General features: G+C 35.2%; 2 protein-coding genes and 1 non-coding gene across 4 annotated transcripts; 1 reads left to right on the forward strand and 2 right to left on the reverse strand.

The window, feature by feature from the left end:
- Window positions 1-3: 3 nt before the first annotated feature.
- Window positions 4-1,240, reverse strand: LOC113773914 (universal stress protein A-like protein; the record flags this gene model as incomplete). Its single annotated transcript, XM_027318511.1, has 4 exons — window positions 860-1,240; window positions 641-747; window positions 238-356; window positions 4-76 (listed from the first exon to the last, which is right to left on the reverse strand). Coding segments are annotated over exons 1-4 (501 nt in total), but the record flags the coding sequence as incomplete, so codon positions are not given.
- A 3,981-nt stretch (window positions 1,241-5,221) lies between these two features.
- On the forward strand, window positions 5,222-9,970 carry LOC113775079 (probable tocopherol O-methyltransferase, chloroplastic). 2 transcript variants are annotated; one of them, XM_027319815.1, is made up of 7 exons: window positions 5,222-5,330; window positions 5,625-5,871; window positions 7,783-7,952; window positions 8,894-8,998; window positions 9,166-9,366; window positions 9,479-9,584; window positions 9,701-9,970. In XM_027319815.1, exons 2-7 carry the CDS (start codon window positions 5,649-5,651, stop codon window positions 9,805-9,807), a joined length of 912 nt encoding a protein of 303 aa, XP_027175616.1. In that variant the 5' UTR covers window positions 5,222-5,330; window positions 5,625-5,648; the 3' UTR covers window positions 9,808-9,970. The 2 variants fall into 2 exon arrangements, with proteins under 2 accessions (XP_027175616.1, XP_027175615.1); XM_027319814.1 differs by having other exon boundaries at window positions 5,233-5,330; window positions 5,497-5,871.
- Window positions 9,971-15,481: 5,511 nt separating this feature from the next.
- Window positions 15,482-15,588, reverse strand: LOC113776541. The gene has a single exon (XR_003469028.1). It is a non-coding gene; the product is annotated as a small nucleolar RNA R71 (small nucleolar RNA).
- Window positions 15,589-19,395: the final 3,807 nt, after the last annotated feature.

A 19,395-nucleotide genomic window follows, 5' to 3' on the forward strand; every position in this document is an offset into this window, starting at 1 on the left:
TTTGGGCTTTTTCACTATCAGAACTGGACACTTGAGGTTCTGTGCACAGTGATGGCTCACACTTCCAAGAAATGCCCTGCCCCAATTCCAAAAGACAAAAACAAAAAAAAAAAATCAAAATCAACCAACCATTACAACAATAATGAAAAGAGATTGCAATAATAATCATCAACTAATATAATTAATTACAGGGATTTATTTAAAAGATCAAAAAAAAGGAAAGAAGGGGGATTCCACCTCTTGATGAGCCCATAGCCGTGACTTCCCATGACTACCAAGTCCACGTTTAATTTCTCTGCCAGTTGACAAATGATGTCCCTTGGATCTCCATGCCCCACCTTAGTCTCCACCTTAATCTGTGCACCACATCCACACCCAAACATCATTACTCCTAGATCGTAAATATTATATTATTATTTTCATACCCCTACAAAACCCAAAATTTAAAAATCCACCCCCTTCCTCATTAGCGGTTATCTAGTATAGAAGGGAAAATGCTACATTTATTAATAATTTGTCTAGAAAAAACCCTTTTTTTTTTTTATAATATCGAATTGTGCCCCAAAAAAAATGGATTTTGATTGTATAATTTGAAATGGATTTCTTTAGGAAGAGGAAAAAAAAAAAAAGAATGGCTTACGGCATTAAAATCCTTGCATATTCGGTGGGCTTTCTCAAGAACGCATTCTGCAACTTCATGGCTATACTTCTCCATTGAGGCTAATATATCAGAAGAGAACAAATACCCTGCAAAAACAACCAAAATAGTAAGAAAATTTAGACTATGACATTTTAAAAAATGCCCATATAAATAATTAGCTCAACCACAAAAAAAGGAAAAAAAAAAAAAAGAAGTCACCTGGGAGGTGGTCTTCCTCACCTGATCCATCAAGGGTAGAGTAAACAGCTCTAGGTGGCCTGGCATAGACGAGGACAAGGGTATCTTTGGAATTTTCATTGACAATGTTGGAGAGACACCATGACAAAGCATAGGAGCTCTCCTCCCCTTCATCCACTGCAACCAGAATCTTGCGTTCTTTCTCCGCCACTTCAGAAGCCATCAACCACAGATTTTCTTCTTCTTCTTCTTCTTTTGCTCCTGGATGCTTAATTAATAGAAGCTTGTGACAATTACAAAACTTTTTTTCTTTTTTTGGTGCGTAATTAAGCTCTGACTATGGAATATTTATATAGTGTGTGTGAGTGACTACTGTGTGTCCTGTGTGTGGAGTCTGTGAGAGAGTCGTGTGGGGGGTGGCGGCGGTTTGATGGTTTTGAGCTTTTTGTAAGTTTAATAATGCTGTTGGCGGCTCGTGGGTTCTGGGCCATGGACCATGGTTTTTATTTTACTACTACTCAACATTCAAAAAAGATATTAAAAGTAATTTTGTTTGATAAAATGATAAATATTTTACAACATCTCAAAATAACAGACGTTTTAGAGATGAAGTTTTTGACTTTAGGCTTAAAAATTGATTGAAAGTGAGTTTTGGGACTAAAAGAGCACATTTTTTATAATTATTTTGATGCTTATATCAAAACCATACAAATTTACACCGAATGTATTAAAAATTATACAAACTGATTTGAACTAGATAGAATTTAACTTGCTGTATAAGACAATTTATTATGCATAATAATTGTTTCTAGATGTCTATTCTTACATTTCTTCTGAGCTTTGATTTGCATCCTATGTGACGGATACATCGAATTCGTACCGACAGATAATCAATAATGCAACTGGGTGATTCATGAGTTGACAAAGAATTCATTGCTCTTAAGTGGTAGTTGCACCTCTTGATCACATGATTCTAGTTGTCGATCTCTTCGATTTGGACCCCAATATTTTTCCAATAGTTTTGACTATTTCAGATTATGTCTTTCTTGTGCCTTTCAATTTTTACAATTTAATAATTGTTTCTTAGATTAATAACTGTCTTTTTTATGCCATTGTGCTGAAAAAGGGTACCAATAATGACAGACTTAAGAGTAAATCATAATTGAGGACAAAATTTGAGAGTTTTTATATAAAAAGTATATTATAATGTATTTCTTAAAATGTGATGTATGTAAAGTAAAAATGTAATTAGAATATATAATAAAAAAATTCTCACAAAAGTTTTTGGCAAAAAATGCAATCCAAAGATGTGGTGAGCTAGCGTTGGATGCGTCGACACTGGACCTCTATGATTGTCCGTCTACTTACTTTTATAATTAAGGTTTTCTGCTAAAAATAAAATAATGTCTTAGGTGCAACGTTGTTTTCTTGAGATTGACTCCGCAGCAACCACGTATTTCTTCTGAGCTCTAACTTGGCTCGCATGTGGTGGGTACTGTTTCCGTATAAAACAATTTGTCATGCGCAATAATGGTTTCTGGATATAGATTCTTACATTTCTTCTGAGTTTTGATTTGCCTCTTACATGGTGGATACACCCAATTGACCTCATAGTTCATACCTGCAGAAAATAATCAAAGGTATAACTGGTGATTCACGTGTGGATAAAGATTTGAGTGGTTTTCTAAGTAATAAAGAATAAAGTGTTTCTTAAGTAATAGCTGCACTCTTGATCACATGATTCTGGTTGTCGATCTCTTTGATTTGGATTCCAATCTTACTCTGTGAGATTGGATTTTGATTCTTTGAGATTACGTCTTTCTTGTGCATTTCAATCTTTGCAATTTAATAATTTTTTAAAAATGGGATTTACATGTTTAGTTCTAGAAAGGCCCCTGATTTGGATTCGGGGCTCTGTTTTGAAACTCGGACCGGACCGGCCGGTCGAACCGGGAACCGGCCAGGTAGCCGGTCCGAGTCATATTAAAAAATCGGAAATTTAAAATTCGGTCAAAAATCGGGTTTGACCGTGTAAAAATCGGTTTTTCCGGTTCAACGGTAAATTTTTTAAAAAAATTTTAAACTTTTTAATATTATGTTTTGACCCCCTAAATTGTTAAAACTTATTGATATACCTCAAATATTTGATACTTTATAAATATTGTCCTAAAATTTGATGTTATTTTTCAATTAAATTCATAATTTTAATTCTAAACTTGTTAATATTTATTAAATAATATAAATTGCTACTTGATTGTTCTAATTTCTTTGTATTTTCTTGTTAAATATATTTGAAACATCAAATATATATGAATATACCTTTATTAATATCAATATATTATTAGATATTATATATATAATATTTTAATTTTTAAATAATTTTTATTTATGACGTCATCCGGTTCGACCCCTATCGACCCCCGGTCGAACCCATTGACCCCTGACCCCTGATCTCGGCCGAGTCGCTATCCGGTCCGGTTCTGAAAACATAGATTTGGGGTTGTACTTTACTCGATTTCGGGATAAGTTAGTAATTTCACATTTTATTGCACTATATTTCAAATCAATTACAATATATTTAAACTTTTGTTATACCATTTTCCAACCCAGTTACATCGAAGAGCAAACTTGTGGAAAATAAAACTTATAAAGCCCCTGATCCCATTAATATTACACATGCAGATACTATTATAATAAAGGAAAAATTGTCAAATTGATCCCTTCCATTTTCGATAACTTTTTTAGTTCCTCACAATTAGAATTAGCTAAAATAGTCCCTTAAATATATATAAAAAAATACATCCTTTTGGTCACAGAGCTGATTTTTTATTAGTTTTTTGGCCAAAAAGTGCACGCCTCTTAGGTGCCCACAATTTTGATGGCAAAATGGGAACACAATTTATTTTCTTCCAAAAAAAAAAAAAAACAAAGCACAAGACAATCATATGACCACCTCTTGAATAGAGAATCCTAATTTTTATCCACCAACCTCATAATCAAACATGAAAGAGTAACCTGCAAGTGACCTTTATGCTTTCTTGTTCGACTATGGGTTTGGTGGATAAGAATTAGGATTCCTAGAGAAGTGATCATGCGATTGTCATCAGTTTTTTTTTTCTTTTTTTCAAGTGAAATGAATGTTCCCATTTTGCCATTGAAATTGTGGGAACCTAAGACACAGTGCGCTTTTTGACATGAAAACTAATCAAAAGTGAGTTCTGAGACCAAATGGGCGCATTTTTATTTAATATCTAAGAGACTATTTTGATTGATTTTGAATGTGAGTGACTGAAACTGTGTTTATTAAAAATATGAGGGACTATTTTGACAAACTTCCGTATAATAAAGATTGACCACTTTTTCTAGGAGTTTGGACATTATCCATTTGGAAGTATTACTATTTTGATCCTTTATTGTTATAGTTTTACTCAATTTACACTGTTTAGCTCGTTTCCATAAGGAATATTTTTTCTGGGATCTGCAAGGAAAATCAAGGGAGCTAACGGAGGACTTGCATGTGTGAACCACCATGCACGTTGCATAACAAATTTTGCTCTTTTATTATTGGGCAAAAAAAAAAAAAATGGCGACCACTAAACTATTTCTGGCATCTACTTGTAGCTACCAAACTATTTCTCGTCTCAATTTAACCACTCAACTAATTAATCAACATACCCTTGGTTATTTCATGGCATTTTGCTCTTAGTTTACAAATAAACCAAACACAAATCAAGTGTCAAAATTTAAGGGTAATCATATCCACTAAATTTCTCAATACAAATCTAAAAAGTCCAACAACCACTAAACTATTCCCCTCGTACTCTTTTGACCATTCAAATATAATCACTAAATTCTTAAATCAGTATACTAGCAGTCATTCCGTCAAATATTTCTGTTAATGCTAAGGAATGAGTTCTATGTTCATTTCACATACCCAAAACAGGACAATTTTGTAAGGTCAACTTTTTAGATTGTTTAAATTTTTTCCCATTAATATTACACATGCAAATAATATTACAATAAAGGAAAATTTGTCAAATTGTTTCCTTCCATTTTTGATAATTTTTTAGCCCCTCGCAATTAGAATTAGCTAAAATAGTCCCTTAAATATAAAAAAAAAAATGCATCCTTTTGGTCACAGAGCTCCTTTTGGTAAATTCCTTCTTGTACCTTGACATTAAATTTTATTTAATATGAATGACACATATTCTCTAGACGTCCAAATAAAGGAGATCATTGTAACCTTTCAAAAACTTGAATGGAGCAACATGAAATTGTTATAAACCTCAAAGGTGTTTTAAATAAATATCCCCATACATTGGAACACATTTACAAGCAGATTTTGTCATGCTAGTACCTTTATAGTCAATGAAAGCCAATACACTCAGTGCCACATTGTTCCCTCTCCCTCTCTCTCGTTCTTCTCACAAGTTGTCTAGCGTGCTGCTTTGCTTCTCAGGACACGTTGAAGCTTTTGTTCTTTGCTAGCTAGGTAATTATTATATACCTGGCTCTCAATTTCTGTGGTCCACTTCATTAATTGATTTTTTTTTTGTAAAAATTTTAGGGTATCAATTTCAGACGTTTGTTTTTCTTCGTTATTGGAAAAATCCAGCAGCTGTTTGCATGCTAATATATGGGATTTCTCTTTTGCTTAGATCTGGAACACTTGCTGTCTAGCAGGAAAGAATTAGTACCTGCATATTATGTGACCCTGAAAAAAAAAAAACCATCTTTCTTTCTGTCCTTCATTAGTTTGGCACTAAAACTTGAGTAAGGTTAACAGGATTGTGCGGTACAACCAACAATAATGGAGGGGGAGAAGATGGATACAGAGGGAAAGGTGGAGACAGAGAAGATGAACAAGGCAATTGCGATGGCATATGATGTCCAATCTAAAATAGTAGAGGATCTAGTTGGCGATCACTTTCATGTTGGCTTCTATGACTCTAGCTCCGTTGTCCCTGGTTCTGATGTCCATTCTGCTCAGACTCGCATGATCGAGGCGGCCCTCCGTTTTGCCTCTGTATCAGGTATATTCAACGCACCACTCTTAAGTTATGGATTGGCAGTTTATCTCGAGTTTTCTTCTCTAAGTACAAATGCTGTAGTTATGAAACAAAACTGTATTTTGCTGCAGAGCTAAGCTTTTTACTTGGGTGCAGATTAATTCCCATTAATTTCGATTGTGACTTCGTTGAGTCATCTATCTACCCCGGCTATCAATTTGTATAGTCTCCGACCCGTTTTGGACGTGAATCTAATTAGTATAGATAGTTTAATAAAGGGCAAATTCCACTTTACCCCCGGGATTTAGCATTTTTTACATGACCCCCCTTATGGTTTCAAAAACTATACATAACCCCCTCATGATTTGGATTAAAGTGTCAAAGTGATGGGAATGATCATTCGCAACGGAGTCACCTAAAATGTCAAAAATACCCTTATGTAAAGTTGAAAATTATTTAGGATAAATTCCACTTTACCCACCTGTAGTTTAGCATTTTTTTACATAACCCCCCTATGATTTCAAAAGTTATACATAACCTCCCTATCATGAACTTTGAACTAAATAAATTGATAAAACATTTCTAATAGAAAAGGCACTTATGTAACCTTGCACCCAAATGATAAAATTGAACACTAAATAAGTGCTCTTGTCAGAATCTCTACTACATGAAATACTTCGTCGTAATCTTAAGGATTAATTTTATAAATACTGTCAGTGTATATACTATTACCATTAAATATATAATACATGTGCAAAATTTGAATTTGACAGTATATATACTTACAATGTATATAAAATTTATTCTAATCTTAAACAGCCACCTAATATTAAAGAATTATCTAAGATGGAATAGCATTTCTCGGCCAATTGCGCTAGTCATGCATCTTGTTCTTAACAACACAAAATATTGCTTACCTTCGAAAAATCAACACATAATTTTATTGGTATCACTCAAAATTGGGTCAATTTCAATCATATTTCCTGAGATTTGACCTAATTAAAAAGTATGCCTTGTGATTTGATCAGATTACAGTCGAATCCCCCAGTAGCAAAACATTTGTCAAATACCTGGCCCTCACTTTAAATACAATATTGGCAATTAAACGCAGCCCTCACTTTAATTCTATTATTTCCTTTCAAGTCAAATACTTCTTCACACATAAGAAAGAAAATAAAACTTTTAGTTCATGACCAAACAACACCATTTCAACTTTTTTTTATCAATCAGTAATATCTATACTATCTTACCCTATAGGGGAGAAATCCAACTGCGTTGTATAAAGGGCTAGAGAGCAAGCAAGTTCATCTAAACCAAAGAGGTGCTCTGACACACTTTTTGAATTTTTTTTAACTATAAGTTCTAGATGTAGGGTTTAAACTTCCGACGTACAATCTAAAGAGGAATTTTAAATCCCTTAGTTTGAATTGAAGTACCAAATTCTACACCCAATAGTACATGCACATGTAAATGGGGATAATCAATTGGGGAAGGATAAAAACAGAAGCAACATTTTGTTTTTCTTTTTTCTGTTGGTCTTTCCTCATTTTAGTGGTTTTAGTTTTTCTTTGACTACATTTGCAATGGATTTAGGTATTTGGCTATTCAAAAGGTTAGATTACAAATTGGTCAAAGTACAGGATTAGTTCTATAATTTGGACAAGCCTGATGCAATGTGAATATAAATTAAGCATAGAATTTGTTTTTTGGGGCAATCATATGCAATTTCTGTAATTGATACTCTGGGTTTAGGTCATGCACACATTGAAAAAAGAAATGGTTTGATTGCTTTTCAATGTGTCTATTTTCTTTCCTAGTGAAACATCCTCCTCATAATTTCTAGTTTTTTCTCCTCTCCAACTTGGTCGTTTTTTGTTTCATTTTTTTGTTTAGTAGTCAACCAACGGGCATTATTTATCATGAAATAATATGCAGAGGATCCATCGAAGAAACCAAGAAACATACTTGATGTTGGATGCGGTATTGGTGGCAGCACCAGGTACCTAGCAAGTAAATATGGTTCTCAATGTAAAGGCATCACCCTTAGCCCTGTTGAGGCTGAAAGAGCTCGTGTTCTAACTGCTGCCCAAGGATTAGAAAGCCAGGTTTGTATGAACTCTCCGTCTTACAATTTTGAACGATTTGCAAGAAGTTATCAATTGTTAAATCACCCTTGCTGCTCACTCTTTTTATGCAAGTGCACAATAAGTAAAAATTTTCATTCCTCCATTTCTTAAGGAATGATGACAGAGTGCATACTACTACTATGGTTTTGAAAAAGTAATAAATTGTGTTCATGAAAGCAAACCAGATACTCAAAAGTTTCAAGAATCCTAATTTGTGATAGTTTTGTTTTGATTATCCATCCTCACCTTTACTTTTTATACACTAAAAATGCAAAATTTTTGAATCCTGAATTTTAGGGGATAAAATTATCTCATAATAGAATTGAATTCAAATATGTATTATCAATAAGCTTAGGTAATGATGTTAACTCTTGAATTTGGATACATACGTATGTGTGTACATATACATATACATACATATATATGTGCGTGTGTGTATGTGTATGTGTATATATACATACATACATATATATATACATGTACATATACATATACATACATACACACACACAACATGCACACACATGCACATATACATGCATATATATATATATATATATATATATACATATATGTGTGTATGTATATAGATGTATGTATGTAGAATTAATCTTCTATGCAATAACTAATAATTTATACACTATTAGATTTAGATGAAATTCAAATTAAGATTAATTATTATGCATGTCAGTATAGAGAAGATTAACAATATATTATTGATTATGCCAAGTTTTAAATTCAGATCAAGTCACATTTCAAATAAACTTTGTAGAATGACTCGGAACTTTACTCCAAATTCCAAGTAAAAGCCACCACAATGCTAGAAAGAGAAGTAAGAAAGAAAAAGATGCAAAATCATTATGCAGATATATAGTAGTGCTGCTTTCTTTTCCTAACAGCTGCTAAAACGTACATAGCAGGTTTCCTTTGAAGTGGAAGATGCATTGAATCAGCCATTTGAAGATGGTTCATTCGATTTAATTTGGTGCATTGAATGTGCAGATCACATAAGCGACAAAACAAAGGTTATATTTCTTGTCGCAGCTTCCTTTACAATTACTATTTCTCTTTATTTTATTTTTTGTTTTTATCATTCTTTAAAAATGATTATCTACCCTACTTGTTGAACGTAGGTATCACATAAATGTCAATAATGTAAAATTCTGCTGATGCTATTTTCTTCTTGATGAAGTTTGTTCATGAGTTGAATCGGGTGGCTGCCCCTGGTGCTACTATCATTTTAGTTACTTGGTGTCATAGGGATCTTTCGCCCCTTGAACAAGATTTGCATCCGGATGAGAAAAAGTTACTGACCCAAGTGGTGAGCGGAAGTCGTGCTAAGTGGATTTCTGCTGCTGATTATATGAATTTATTCAAGTCATGCTCTTTTCAGGTATTCAATTGCGTTTACTTTTTGCGGCTCATTTATTCGACCAGAATCATTATTTTTCTTCATCACAAAGTTTTCCTTTTCCCGATTATCTAAGCCTCCTGTTGTTAATTAGGAGATCAAGTATGCAGACTGGTCTCCACACGTTGCTCCACATTATGCAGAAATGAGGAAGATAACGTTGTCATGGAAGGGAATCATGTCGTATGTTAGACATGTTGGTAAGCATTGTGTATTTCACTGGCATATATAGCCAATTCATTACCATTATCTACCTTGTAATTCTTTGCTATAATTCTTAACCATTTCTCCATCTTTTCTCAATTTCAATTAATAGGATGGAGGCAAATGAGCATCAAGTTTCTGATGATGCCGTCAGTGTTCGACACATTCAAAAATGGTCTGCTTAAGTATTGCATTCTTACGTGCCAGAAGCCTCAGTAGTTCAGTTCCAGTGATGTTTAATGTCCATGCATAAATATCACTCCACAGTCGATAGTTCCTTGTTTTTCTTTCTCAAAAGCTAATTTGTACTTGTATTGTTCCTCAAAACGTGAGAATCTTTCTGATTTTGAGATTTACCATTAGAATTTTCCTTTTTTTTTTCTTTGGAAGATCTACTATATTGTGCAAATGCGTTGCACAAGATCTTGATATTTGACATTGGAGTTTCGAATATCAAAACTGATGTCATTTCACCCATAAATTTGTAAGTAGTTTTTAAGTTCTCAGGTAATAGGAGAGTAAGAGGAGCCCTATTTTCCATCCACTTTAAGGACAAAAGAAAGAACTAAAAATAAATAAAAAACTGGTCATTGTTCAAAAAGTTTAAAATGAAAAAAAAAAAGAGAAAAACTAATAGTTGGTCTAGTCTCTAGTATGTTCAAAAATGCTTGATTAAACCCATTCGCTGTATACCTGTCATTAGACCTTCTGGCGAATACTTGGTTGCAGTCAAAAGCATAAAAATTTACTATTTCTTCTTTTTTTTTTTTTTGGGGGCTGGGACCACAACTGAGCGCTTTGACTCAACTTGTAATACATGTTATACCGAGAACTAGCAGACTTGGTCCACCTAAAATTGAAATAAAAAGAAAAAATTCCAGTCGAGTTGTCAAACCTGAGGTGGAACTTTTAGTTGCATATTAATCCAAGTTTTTTTACTTTTCTTTTAAGAAAAGCAAATTAGTCTAAGTTGAACTCTCTTAATTAAATGCTTAAATTTGCATGTCTCATTCTTGACAAGTCTCTTAGTGCCTGAAGCAAGTATAACTTTGAGAAAAGTCAAAATTTAGTCTCCAACGGCTGGAGATGAGAAAACCAAATAAAAATGTAGAAAAATTAAGATGCCAAGATAAATGAAAAGAGGCGTACCCACGGCCACGGATGGTACACTGCAGTTTCCAAAAGAGACATCCAATAAAAAGTTTAATTCTAATAATTTGATATCTAAGTGAAAGATGTCTTTCTTTTTCAATACTTGGAATAGTCTCTTTTTTTTTTTTTGAATAATGGCAAACCCCATACATGGGGGAGGGATGTCACCTCTAAATTTTATTAAAAATGTAAATTAGAAAAGAAAGTATTGATTATTCAATACTTGGAATAATCAATACCACGTATAATATATGCAAAATGGGCACTTATAAACTGAGTACATAGAAAGCTTAAGGGTATTTTTGTTTTCAAGTAGATATTGATAATAGAATATAGTGGCAAAATGGCCAGCTGACCAAGGCTCTCCCATGTACCGAATACATCGAAAGTTCAAGAAGTCGAAGGGTATTTTTGTTTTCAAGTAGACACTGATAGCAAAATATAGTGGCAAAAAGCCCAACTGACCAAGACAATACTAATTATCGGGAAGGTAAAAAAAAAAATCACTAAATCTTCACGTCGAGTATGGAATCAGGCTTTCACTCGAAAGCTTCCATATGTGGTTTCTGCCCCTTGAAGTTAGCCTCATTACCATAGTAAAGGAACGTGGATTCAGGCTTTGACTCAAAATCCTTCATTTGAAGTTTTTCCTTCTTCTCATTTGTGTCATCGCCATTGTTAATGAGTACGGATTCATGTTTGGACTTGAAGTCCTTCATAAGCGATTTCTTCTCATGTGCGGTCTATCCTCCTTTGAATTGGCATCATCTGCGTGGTAAAGGAACGTGGAACCAGACTTTGACTTGAAGTCTTTCAATGTATTAGAGTGAAGGTGCTAATTTTGTTCAGTAAAGTTCTCAGGGTTGACAGCGGGTTCAGAATGTCCCTGGGATCCTTTCTTGCTTCCATGAAGCATGCAACCGGCACATTCAGGCAAAGGACACAATTGAAGAAACAAGCATCATTGTGTATAGGTACATAAACAAATCAGCGGAAGTATGTTGCACACCAAATTATAGCCTTGTTGGTCTTGCTTATCTTAAAGTGTCATTCTACACAGGTGAACCTACTTAAAAAATTTTTACGTAAATCTAGGACCATTAATTTCTTGCTCGTCAACCTTACCTACTATACCAACACCTTCTCAACCTATCTCTCTACCTCTATAGTGGAGACATTGGAGATGAATTCCTCTAACCAACGAAAGTAAACAGTTTCAAAAGTCAAGTTACAGGACATTTAAGTTTCTTATAGCCCACATCGGAATGTTTTGAAAAGGAAAGCTTTATGAACATACAACTACAGAGCCACACGTCAGTTTTGCTCTCCTTAATCTGAAGAGTTTCCGATACCTCGGGCAGGATAGTTAGAGTTGAGGATAAATGTGTGAAAAGGAAGAAGAAGGCATTTTCTCAGGTAGATAGTTTTAACTGAGAGGATCATAACAATGCCGAATAATTAACGTGATTTAAGTGGGCCTAAGTTCTAACAGTCAAAGAATCATTGCTTATGAACTACTACTTCAAGTAGAGGATTGATGTTTGAGAAATCTTGCCAGGGCAATTGTAAAGAATGCGACGAGAGCAACATATGAACCCATCCTCCCTTTGAATAGCCTCAAAATGTGACTTTGATAGTGGAAAACTCTTGGGGTTATTGCTATTTATACAGAAAATGAGACTTTGGATTGAAGTTTTTCTCAGAAAAATTTTTACATTTTTAGTGATCACATTTTCTATTAACCTTTTTTTCACATACACTGAATCGCTACAGTAATTTTTCTAAAAAAAAAAACTCTAAAAATAGCAATCCAAACGGCAAGAGTATAGCATTGATGACGTGTCTAGTTGGATGGCTTCCACAATTTCCTGTCTTGGTATTCGTACACCAATCCATTACCAACAATTTTGCATTTGTACTCTACGGGCCGAAATTTCCTGAAGTCATCCGTCCATTTCAAATAACACTACATTATTCGTGTTTTCAAGACTCAACTTAGCTCATAGCGATATTGACCATGTAATAATGGATAAAAACTTTTGAACCCTCCTATTTGGCCCTTCTCCCTGATAGAAGTTCTCCCATGGAAAAAAGAAAAGAAAAGACAGAGGTAAGTGGCTATTTCGAAAATTTACAGGTGCGTGAATTTTACAGCAACGAATATTGACGTGCAGTTGGAGCCATCACAATTTTTCAGTGGGGGCACAATTCTCTCTGGCGCTATTACTCATTAGAAAACAAATTTAGGCATCAAAATAGGCACCACCAAACTATTGAACATTACTTGTCAAGGGAGAATGTGTTCATTGCCAAAAATCTCTAGCTTCAGAAGACAAAAATTGACTTCAAGTGTGATAAGTGAATATTTTGTATATATTTTTATACAGTTTTGCACGAGCTTTTGTCATATTTTTAAAGGATCATAGTCGTACTTAAGCTCTTTTTGGTGCAAATTGCTTCAAGTGTTGTTAAGTAATCGGAACTTGCAAAATGAGTAGATTAATGCATAAACATATGATATTTTGTAGGTTATCGGGGCATGAAACACTTACATATTATAAAGAAGAGGCAAGATGCTAGTTGGAGGACAACGGACAAGTGAAACAAGGAGCGAAGATTGAGTGAAAGAGAGAAGAATTTGAAGATGGAAACAGGGGAGATGGATCCGAGCTTGGATCCAGTCTCGTCCCATATGATCCGATCCCTCGTTTAGACTTCTGGAGCAGTGGATCCGAGGGCCAGGCGATCCGAGCTCGGATCGATCTGAAGAAGGCCTCGGATCCTGCATGAAGAACGGTGAAGAAAATGCTGAAGGCACGGATCCGAGCTCGGATCATATTTTTACTCCTCGGATCTTTCTCTCTTCTCTGCAACTTGCAGAACAACTTATGTTCATTTCACACTTACTTTTTGACTCATGTTTCACACAAAATTTCGGCTGGAAGCTGGCAAACCTCTTGTACACTTGAAGAAGCAAGATGTGATGATTTCAAAGAGGGGCAAATTTGGAAGAAAAAGGAAAAAAAAACATTATTAGAGAGAAGTAGAACATAGTAGGGGATATATATATCAGATTTTAACATTAGAACTAGGAAGTTAGTCTTGTCTTGTTCTCTCTAGCTAGTAACTTTTGTGGAGAACAATTGGAGACTTCATTGTACCCATTTTGTTGAAAAAATTGAAGATCATTGGGAGCTTCTTCATTAACCTTGGCTAAGCTTTCTCTAATTTATCTTTTACTTGTGATTCATGATGTGTTCATGCAATGAAACTTTGTGTTTTCTTGTTATATCTTACATGAGTAGCTAAATTTCTAGATCTAGGGAGTAGATGAAGCTTGTAGCTACTTGATATGAAGTGGATATGATTTACACTTATTACATCTTGTATTAACTTGTCTACTTGTGCATGCTTAGCCCTTGTTGTTGCTTAATCACCAATAACAAGCTCTTAGTTGTTATTATTCAATGAAAATTGGTAATAATGGTGGAACAACATGAGTAGAGCTTAAGTAGCAGACTCATGAGAATAGAGGTACACTTTAGTGGATTAAACTTACATTTCATGAAGGAAACAAGAGTAGGACTAGTTATTCACCACGAGAATAGGGAAAACTAGACTATTCTAGGCCATTTCATCATAAGAATGAGATTTGGTAATATTGGAAATGAATCCCTAGTTAAACAAGGGTTGTAACAAGAGGTAAATCTATTCATTTGTGTTGTTTATGCCATAAGTGGAATCTACATCCCTAAACTCAAGTATTTAGTGAATTTTCTCAATTTGTTATCTTGCAACTATCTAGTTAAGACTTGTAGGAAGTAGAAGTTATAGATTCTCTTGCGTTAATTATTAGTTAGTCTAAATAATAGAGTAAGTAAAGGACCTAGTACTTGTTTAAGTTGCTCCTCGTGGGATCGACCAGATACATGCCCTAAACTACTAATTTGACCTGTATACTTGCAGTCAAATGAGTATAATTCGGAATTAAACTTGCACTTATATTAAAAACCCGTCAAGTTTTGGCGCCGTTGCCGGGGAGCGGCAATATTAGGACCTAACAAGCTCTGTTAATTTAGACCTTTATATTAGATTAGTTGGTATTAGTGTAGTGAAAATTCTTGTTAATATTTTGAATTGGATTTTTATTTATTTTTGTGATATAATTACTACATTGTCTCTATTCTTCAATTTTTGTAGTGTATGCACCGAGCTTTACGTGTAGTAGTACCTTTTGATCCTGAAATTGAAAGGACACTACGTAGACAAAGAAGGCGTACACCACAACAACAAGAAGAAGAGATTAGGCAACCAATAGAAGGAATTGCAATAGAGCTACCGTTTGAAGAAGAGATGGCAGAAAATGAAGCAAATAGGCGAGTTCTAAGGGATTTCGCTCTACCGGGAACTCAAGGATTCCAAACAAGTATAGCGCGGCCGACGGTAAACGCTAACAACTTTGAGATTAAACTATCATTTATCCAAATGGTTCAACAATCTCAATTTGGAGGTAATGCCGTAGAGGATCCTAATGCACACTTAGCCACATTCTTGGAAATATGTGATACAATTAAAATGAATGGAGTTAGTGATGATGCTATAAGGTTAAGGTTGTTTCCATTTTCATTGAGAGATAAAGCTAAAATTTGGCTACACTCTCATGCCCCCTAACACCTTCACCACTTGGGATGATTTATCTAGGGCATTTTTGAATAAATATTTTCCACCTGGTAAAACGGCTAAGCTTAGAATGGATATCACTAGTTTTAGTCAATTGGATGGTGAATCGTTGTATGAACCTTGGGAACGGTTTAGAGAGTTGCTTCGGAGATGTCTACATCATGGACTTCCCGATTGGCTAATCGTACAAACTTTCTATAATGGTTTATCTTTCTCTACTAAAACTACCATTGATGCAGCCGCAGGTGAAGGTTTAATGGGTAAATCACCCCAAGAAGCTCAAAGTTTAATAGAAGAAATGGCCGCAAACAACTACCAATGGGCCAATGAGAGAGGTAATCCGAGACGTCACGCAGGTATGATTGAAATAGACACTCTTAACATGTTGAGTGCCCAAATGAACAATGTGGTGAAGTTACTTAATAGGCAAGCCGGAGTTGGTTCAAGTTCATCTAATGCACATGTGGCTTGTTGTTCCATATGTGGAGGTGAACATGATACTAATGATTGTGTTGATTTTGAGCAGGTACAATTTGTTAACAACTACAATCGAAATGCTCAAAATAACTCCTACTCAAACACTTACAATCCGGGATGGAAAAATCATCCAAACTTTGGATGGAAAGATCAAGGCAATCAACATAGGCCAACCAATCCGCCGGGATTCCAACCTAGGCAACCACAAGCGGAAACTAAATCGGGTTGGGAGATCGCGGTGGAAAAACTTGCCAAAGTTACTTCGGATAGGTTTGAGCGAGTAGAAGGAAGATTGGACCAATTTACTACAATGTATAGGAATGTTGAGCTCTAAATTGGCCAAATTGCCGGTTCTCTCAATAATAGAAATCAAGGAGAATTGCCTAGTAAGACGGAGGTGAATCCTAAGGAGCATGTCAAGGCCATTACTCATCGTAGTGGTAAACAGTTAGAAGATCCTCCAGTGGTTGAAAGTGAGAAAAATGAGAGTGAAAAACAAGAAGAAAATGGGAGGAACCAAGAGGCAAGTTTGGAGGAAGATAGTCGGGAGAAACCAAGAGAAGATCAACCATCATCTTCCACTACCATCCCAATACCTCCAGCGGTTCCATTTCCTCAAAGACTCAAGCCAAATAAGATTGATAAAGAATTTGAAAAGTTTGTTAGAATTTTCAAACAATTGCACATTAATATCCCTTTTGCCGACGCTATTTTGCAGATTCCTTCATATGCCAAGTTTCTCAAAGAGATCATGACGCGAAAGAGGAAATTGGAGGATTGCAAAACAATAGCATTAACAGAGGAGTGCAGTGCCATCATACAAAACAAACTACCACCGAAATTGAAGGATCTGGGGAGTTTTTCTATACCTTGCACTATTGGTAACATCGACTTTTCTAAAGCGTTATATGACCTTGGTGCTAGTGTATCATTAATTCCTTTAACGGTGGCAAGACAATTAGGTTTGCATGAGTTTAAACGCACTAATCTTACCTTGCAACTAGCGGATATGTCTATTAGACATCCATTGGGAGTGTTGGAGAATGTATTGATTAAGATTCAAAAATTTATCATTCCCGTGGATTTTGTGGTCTTAGATATGGAAGAAGATATATCTATTGTGGCAACCCCACTTCCCCCTAAGGCGAACCAAAGGGTTGGCGGGCCGTCTGCCCAACTCTCGCCAGGACTCACGCAAGCATTCTAATCCAAAACCCTCCGACGGTTAACCTAAGCTATTACAAAAAATGATTCTTCCGAAATAAATCGATTTCTATCACCACATTAACTTCAGAGATAACAGCATATAACTTAGCCAATCGACGGCTCTTAAATACTTTACGCGTCGCTCACAAGGGTTAAGGACATACAATACCAATATAAACATACAAACCGAGTATTAGAACCAGGGATTACACTTTTCCAGCTTCAAGTGGCAATCCAAAATGAAAGATACAATGCTTAGCTTAGAATTCATTACAAACCGAAAATTACATTCAAATTGTTCAAGTACAACCATAGGAAATATAAGCTGCTCAAATACTTTCAAACTTTCCATCCTGTAAGGAAAACAAATAAACATGGGGTGAGCTAAAGTTCAGTGGTGCCCCAAAACATGCAGTCACGTAAATCAAACAGCGAGATAACAATTTAAACAAATTTAATCAATTAAGAAAGCGTATAACAGCACAAGGTAGGATACAGGGGCTCTCGGGAGCCATTCTCCTCGCTTGATCGCCATCATCGTAGTTGACCCTCCGTCAACTTTCACTACTTATAGTCCATGTAGATCCACTTATTTTAATCCTAACCCGTCACCATTCATACCCGGCCGGGCCCGAACGTCGCCTAGGACGCAGTATACTCGAGATATACCCGTATAAAATTTGTCGAGGGATTCACCCAACGACGTTATTGTAGTTAGATTCAAGTATCGAGGGATTCACCCAACGACGCAACTACATTTAGATTCACGGATTCATACGTTATGGTAGTTGGATTCACGAGTCGAGGGATTCACCCAACGACGCAACTACATTTAGATTCACGGGTTTATTAGAAAATGTTTCACACAGTCACCACTCGAACGGCTAGTGCGATAAAGTACACACTGCTCACTTCGATGGATCAAAAACTCGTTTTGCAATTATCACATATCGAGTCAAGAAAGCACTTAACCAGGTAAGCATAAGAACAGGCAGGGACACTCACCAAGAGTGGAGTTCAGATATCAAGTTGAGAATCGAATTCCGCGTCCTCGCAAAATCCTAAAAACCAAATTTTGAAACTATAAGTTTCTATTCAGTTTTTAAGCTTATACATGCAGAGGTATACTTAATATATTACTAGTTTACTACCCTTAGAAAAATTAGGAATCTACTTAGGTTGAAATTTGACAAACTTAGAAGAAATGTTTCTTATAGTTTTCCGTAAGATACTCTTCCTTATAAAGGGTAACTAGTATCATTTTCTTGAAATAAGTCGGCAAAACTCTTAACAACAATGTTAGAAAGTTACTTTGAACATTTCTCTAAAGTTACGGCTTTTGCAAAAATTATCCTTAAAAACTATTTTTCTTAAAATAGGGTTTCTTGCCGAGCAAGTCTCCCAAGCTTTTCACTAAAATTAGTAAAGCTCGTATTTTGGAACTTTTCCTATAGTTAACTATCCAAGTGCAAAGCTTAAGGAAAGAAAAGGAATTAAAATAAGACTTAAAGTTTTCAAAAGCTATAGAACTTATGTACTATAGCTATCAAGGCTAGATTGAGCTAAAGAAAATTATCGAGTTGGAAAGTTTTAGGCAAAACACTAGATATGGAGTTTTATAATATAATACTAGCTGGAAAATATTTTTGATTAATTTTGATCGCAGCTACTCGAGTTCGCAAGATCGATACAACTTCCACAGCTCCGATTCCGTTTCGAAATCATAATATGGATCAAAATATGGCAAAAATTCACATAGCAAATTACTAGGGCTTCGTCAATCATTAGCCCTAGCTTTCAACAAGTGCATCTCTGAATAAAATAAAATGATCAACCAAGGCTTCATCAATCATTAGCACTTGGTCTCAGCAAGCCCATCATAAGCAAATAAAAATAAAAGTAAAGCCTCCAAGACATTCCAGCAATTAACTTTCATCACCCTGTAGTACTTATAAAATTATTCAAATGGCCAAGGGCTTCATCAGTCATTAGCCCTTGACAACACCAATTACTTCCAACCACAATTCAATCAAGAATTTAAACCACAAGTAAACTAAAATCTCAATCCAAATCCAAATTCAGTTTCACGAAGAAACAGGACATTCATACAAAACAGTCTACTTTGAGGGTTCACAGATAGCAGTCCACATGGAGGAAAAATACAAAATTTCTACAGAACAAAGGCCTATGATTCTAGTTTCAAATGTCACTGACGGCACCTTAAATGGATTTTTCTACACCAAGATATAAGCATTTTACTGAAACTGGTCAGGGACATCCGAAAATCTGAAA

The sequence above is a fragment of the Coffea eugenioides genome, chromosome 6 (genome assembly GCF_003713205.1).
Source record: "Coffea eugenioides isolate CCC68of chromosome 6, Ceug_1.0, whole genome shotgun sequence".
Taxonomy (NCBI): domain Eukaryota; kingdom Viridiplantae; phylum Streptophyta; class Magnoliopsida; order Gentianales; family Rubiaceae; genus Coffea; species Coffea eugenioides.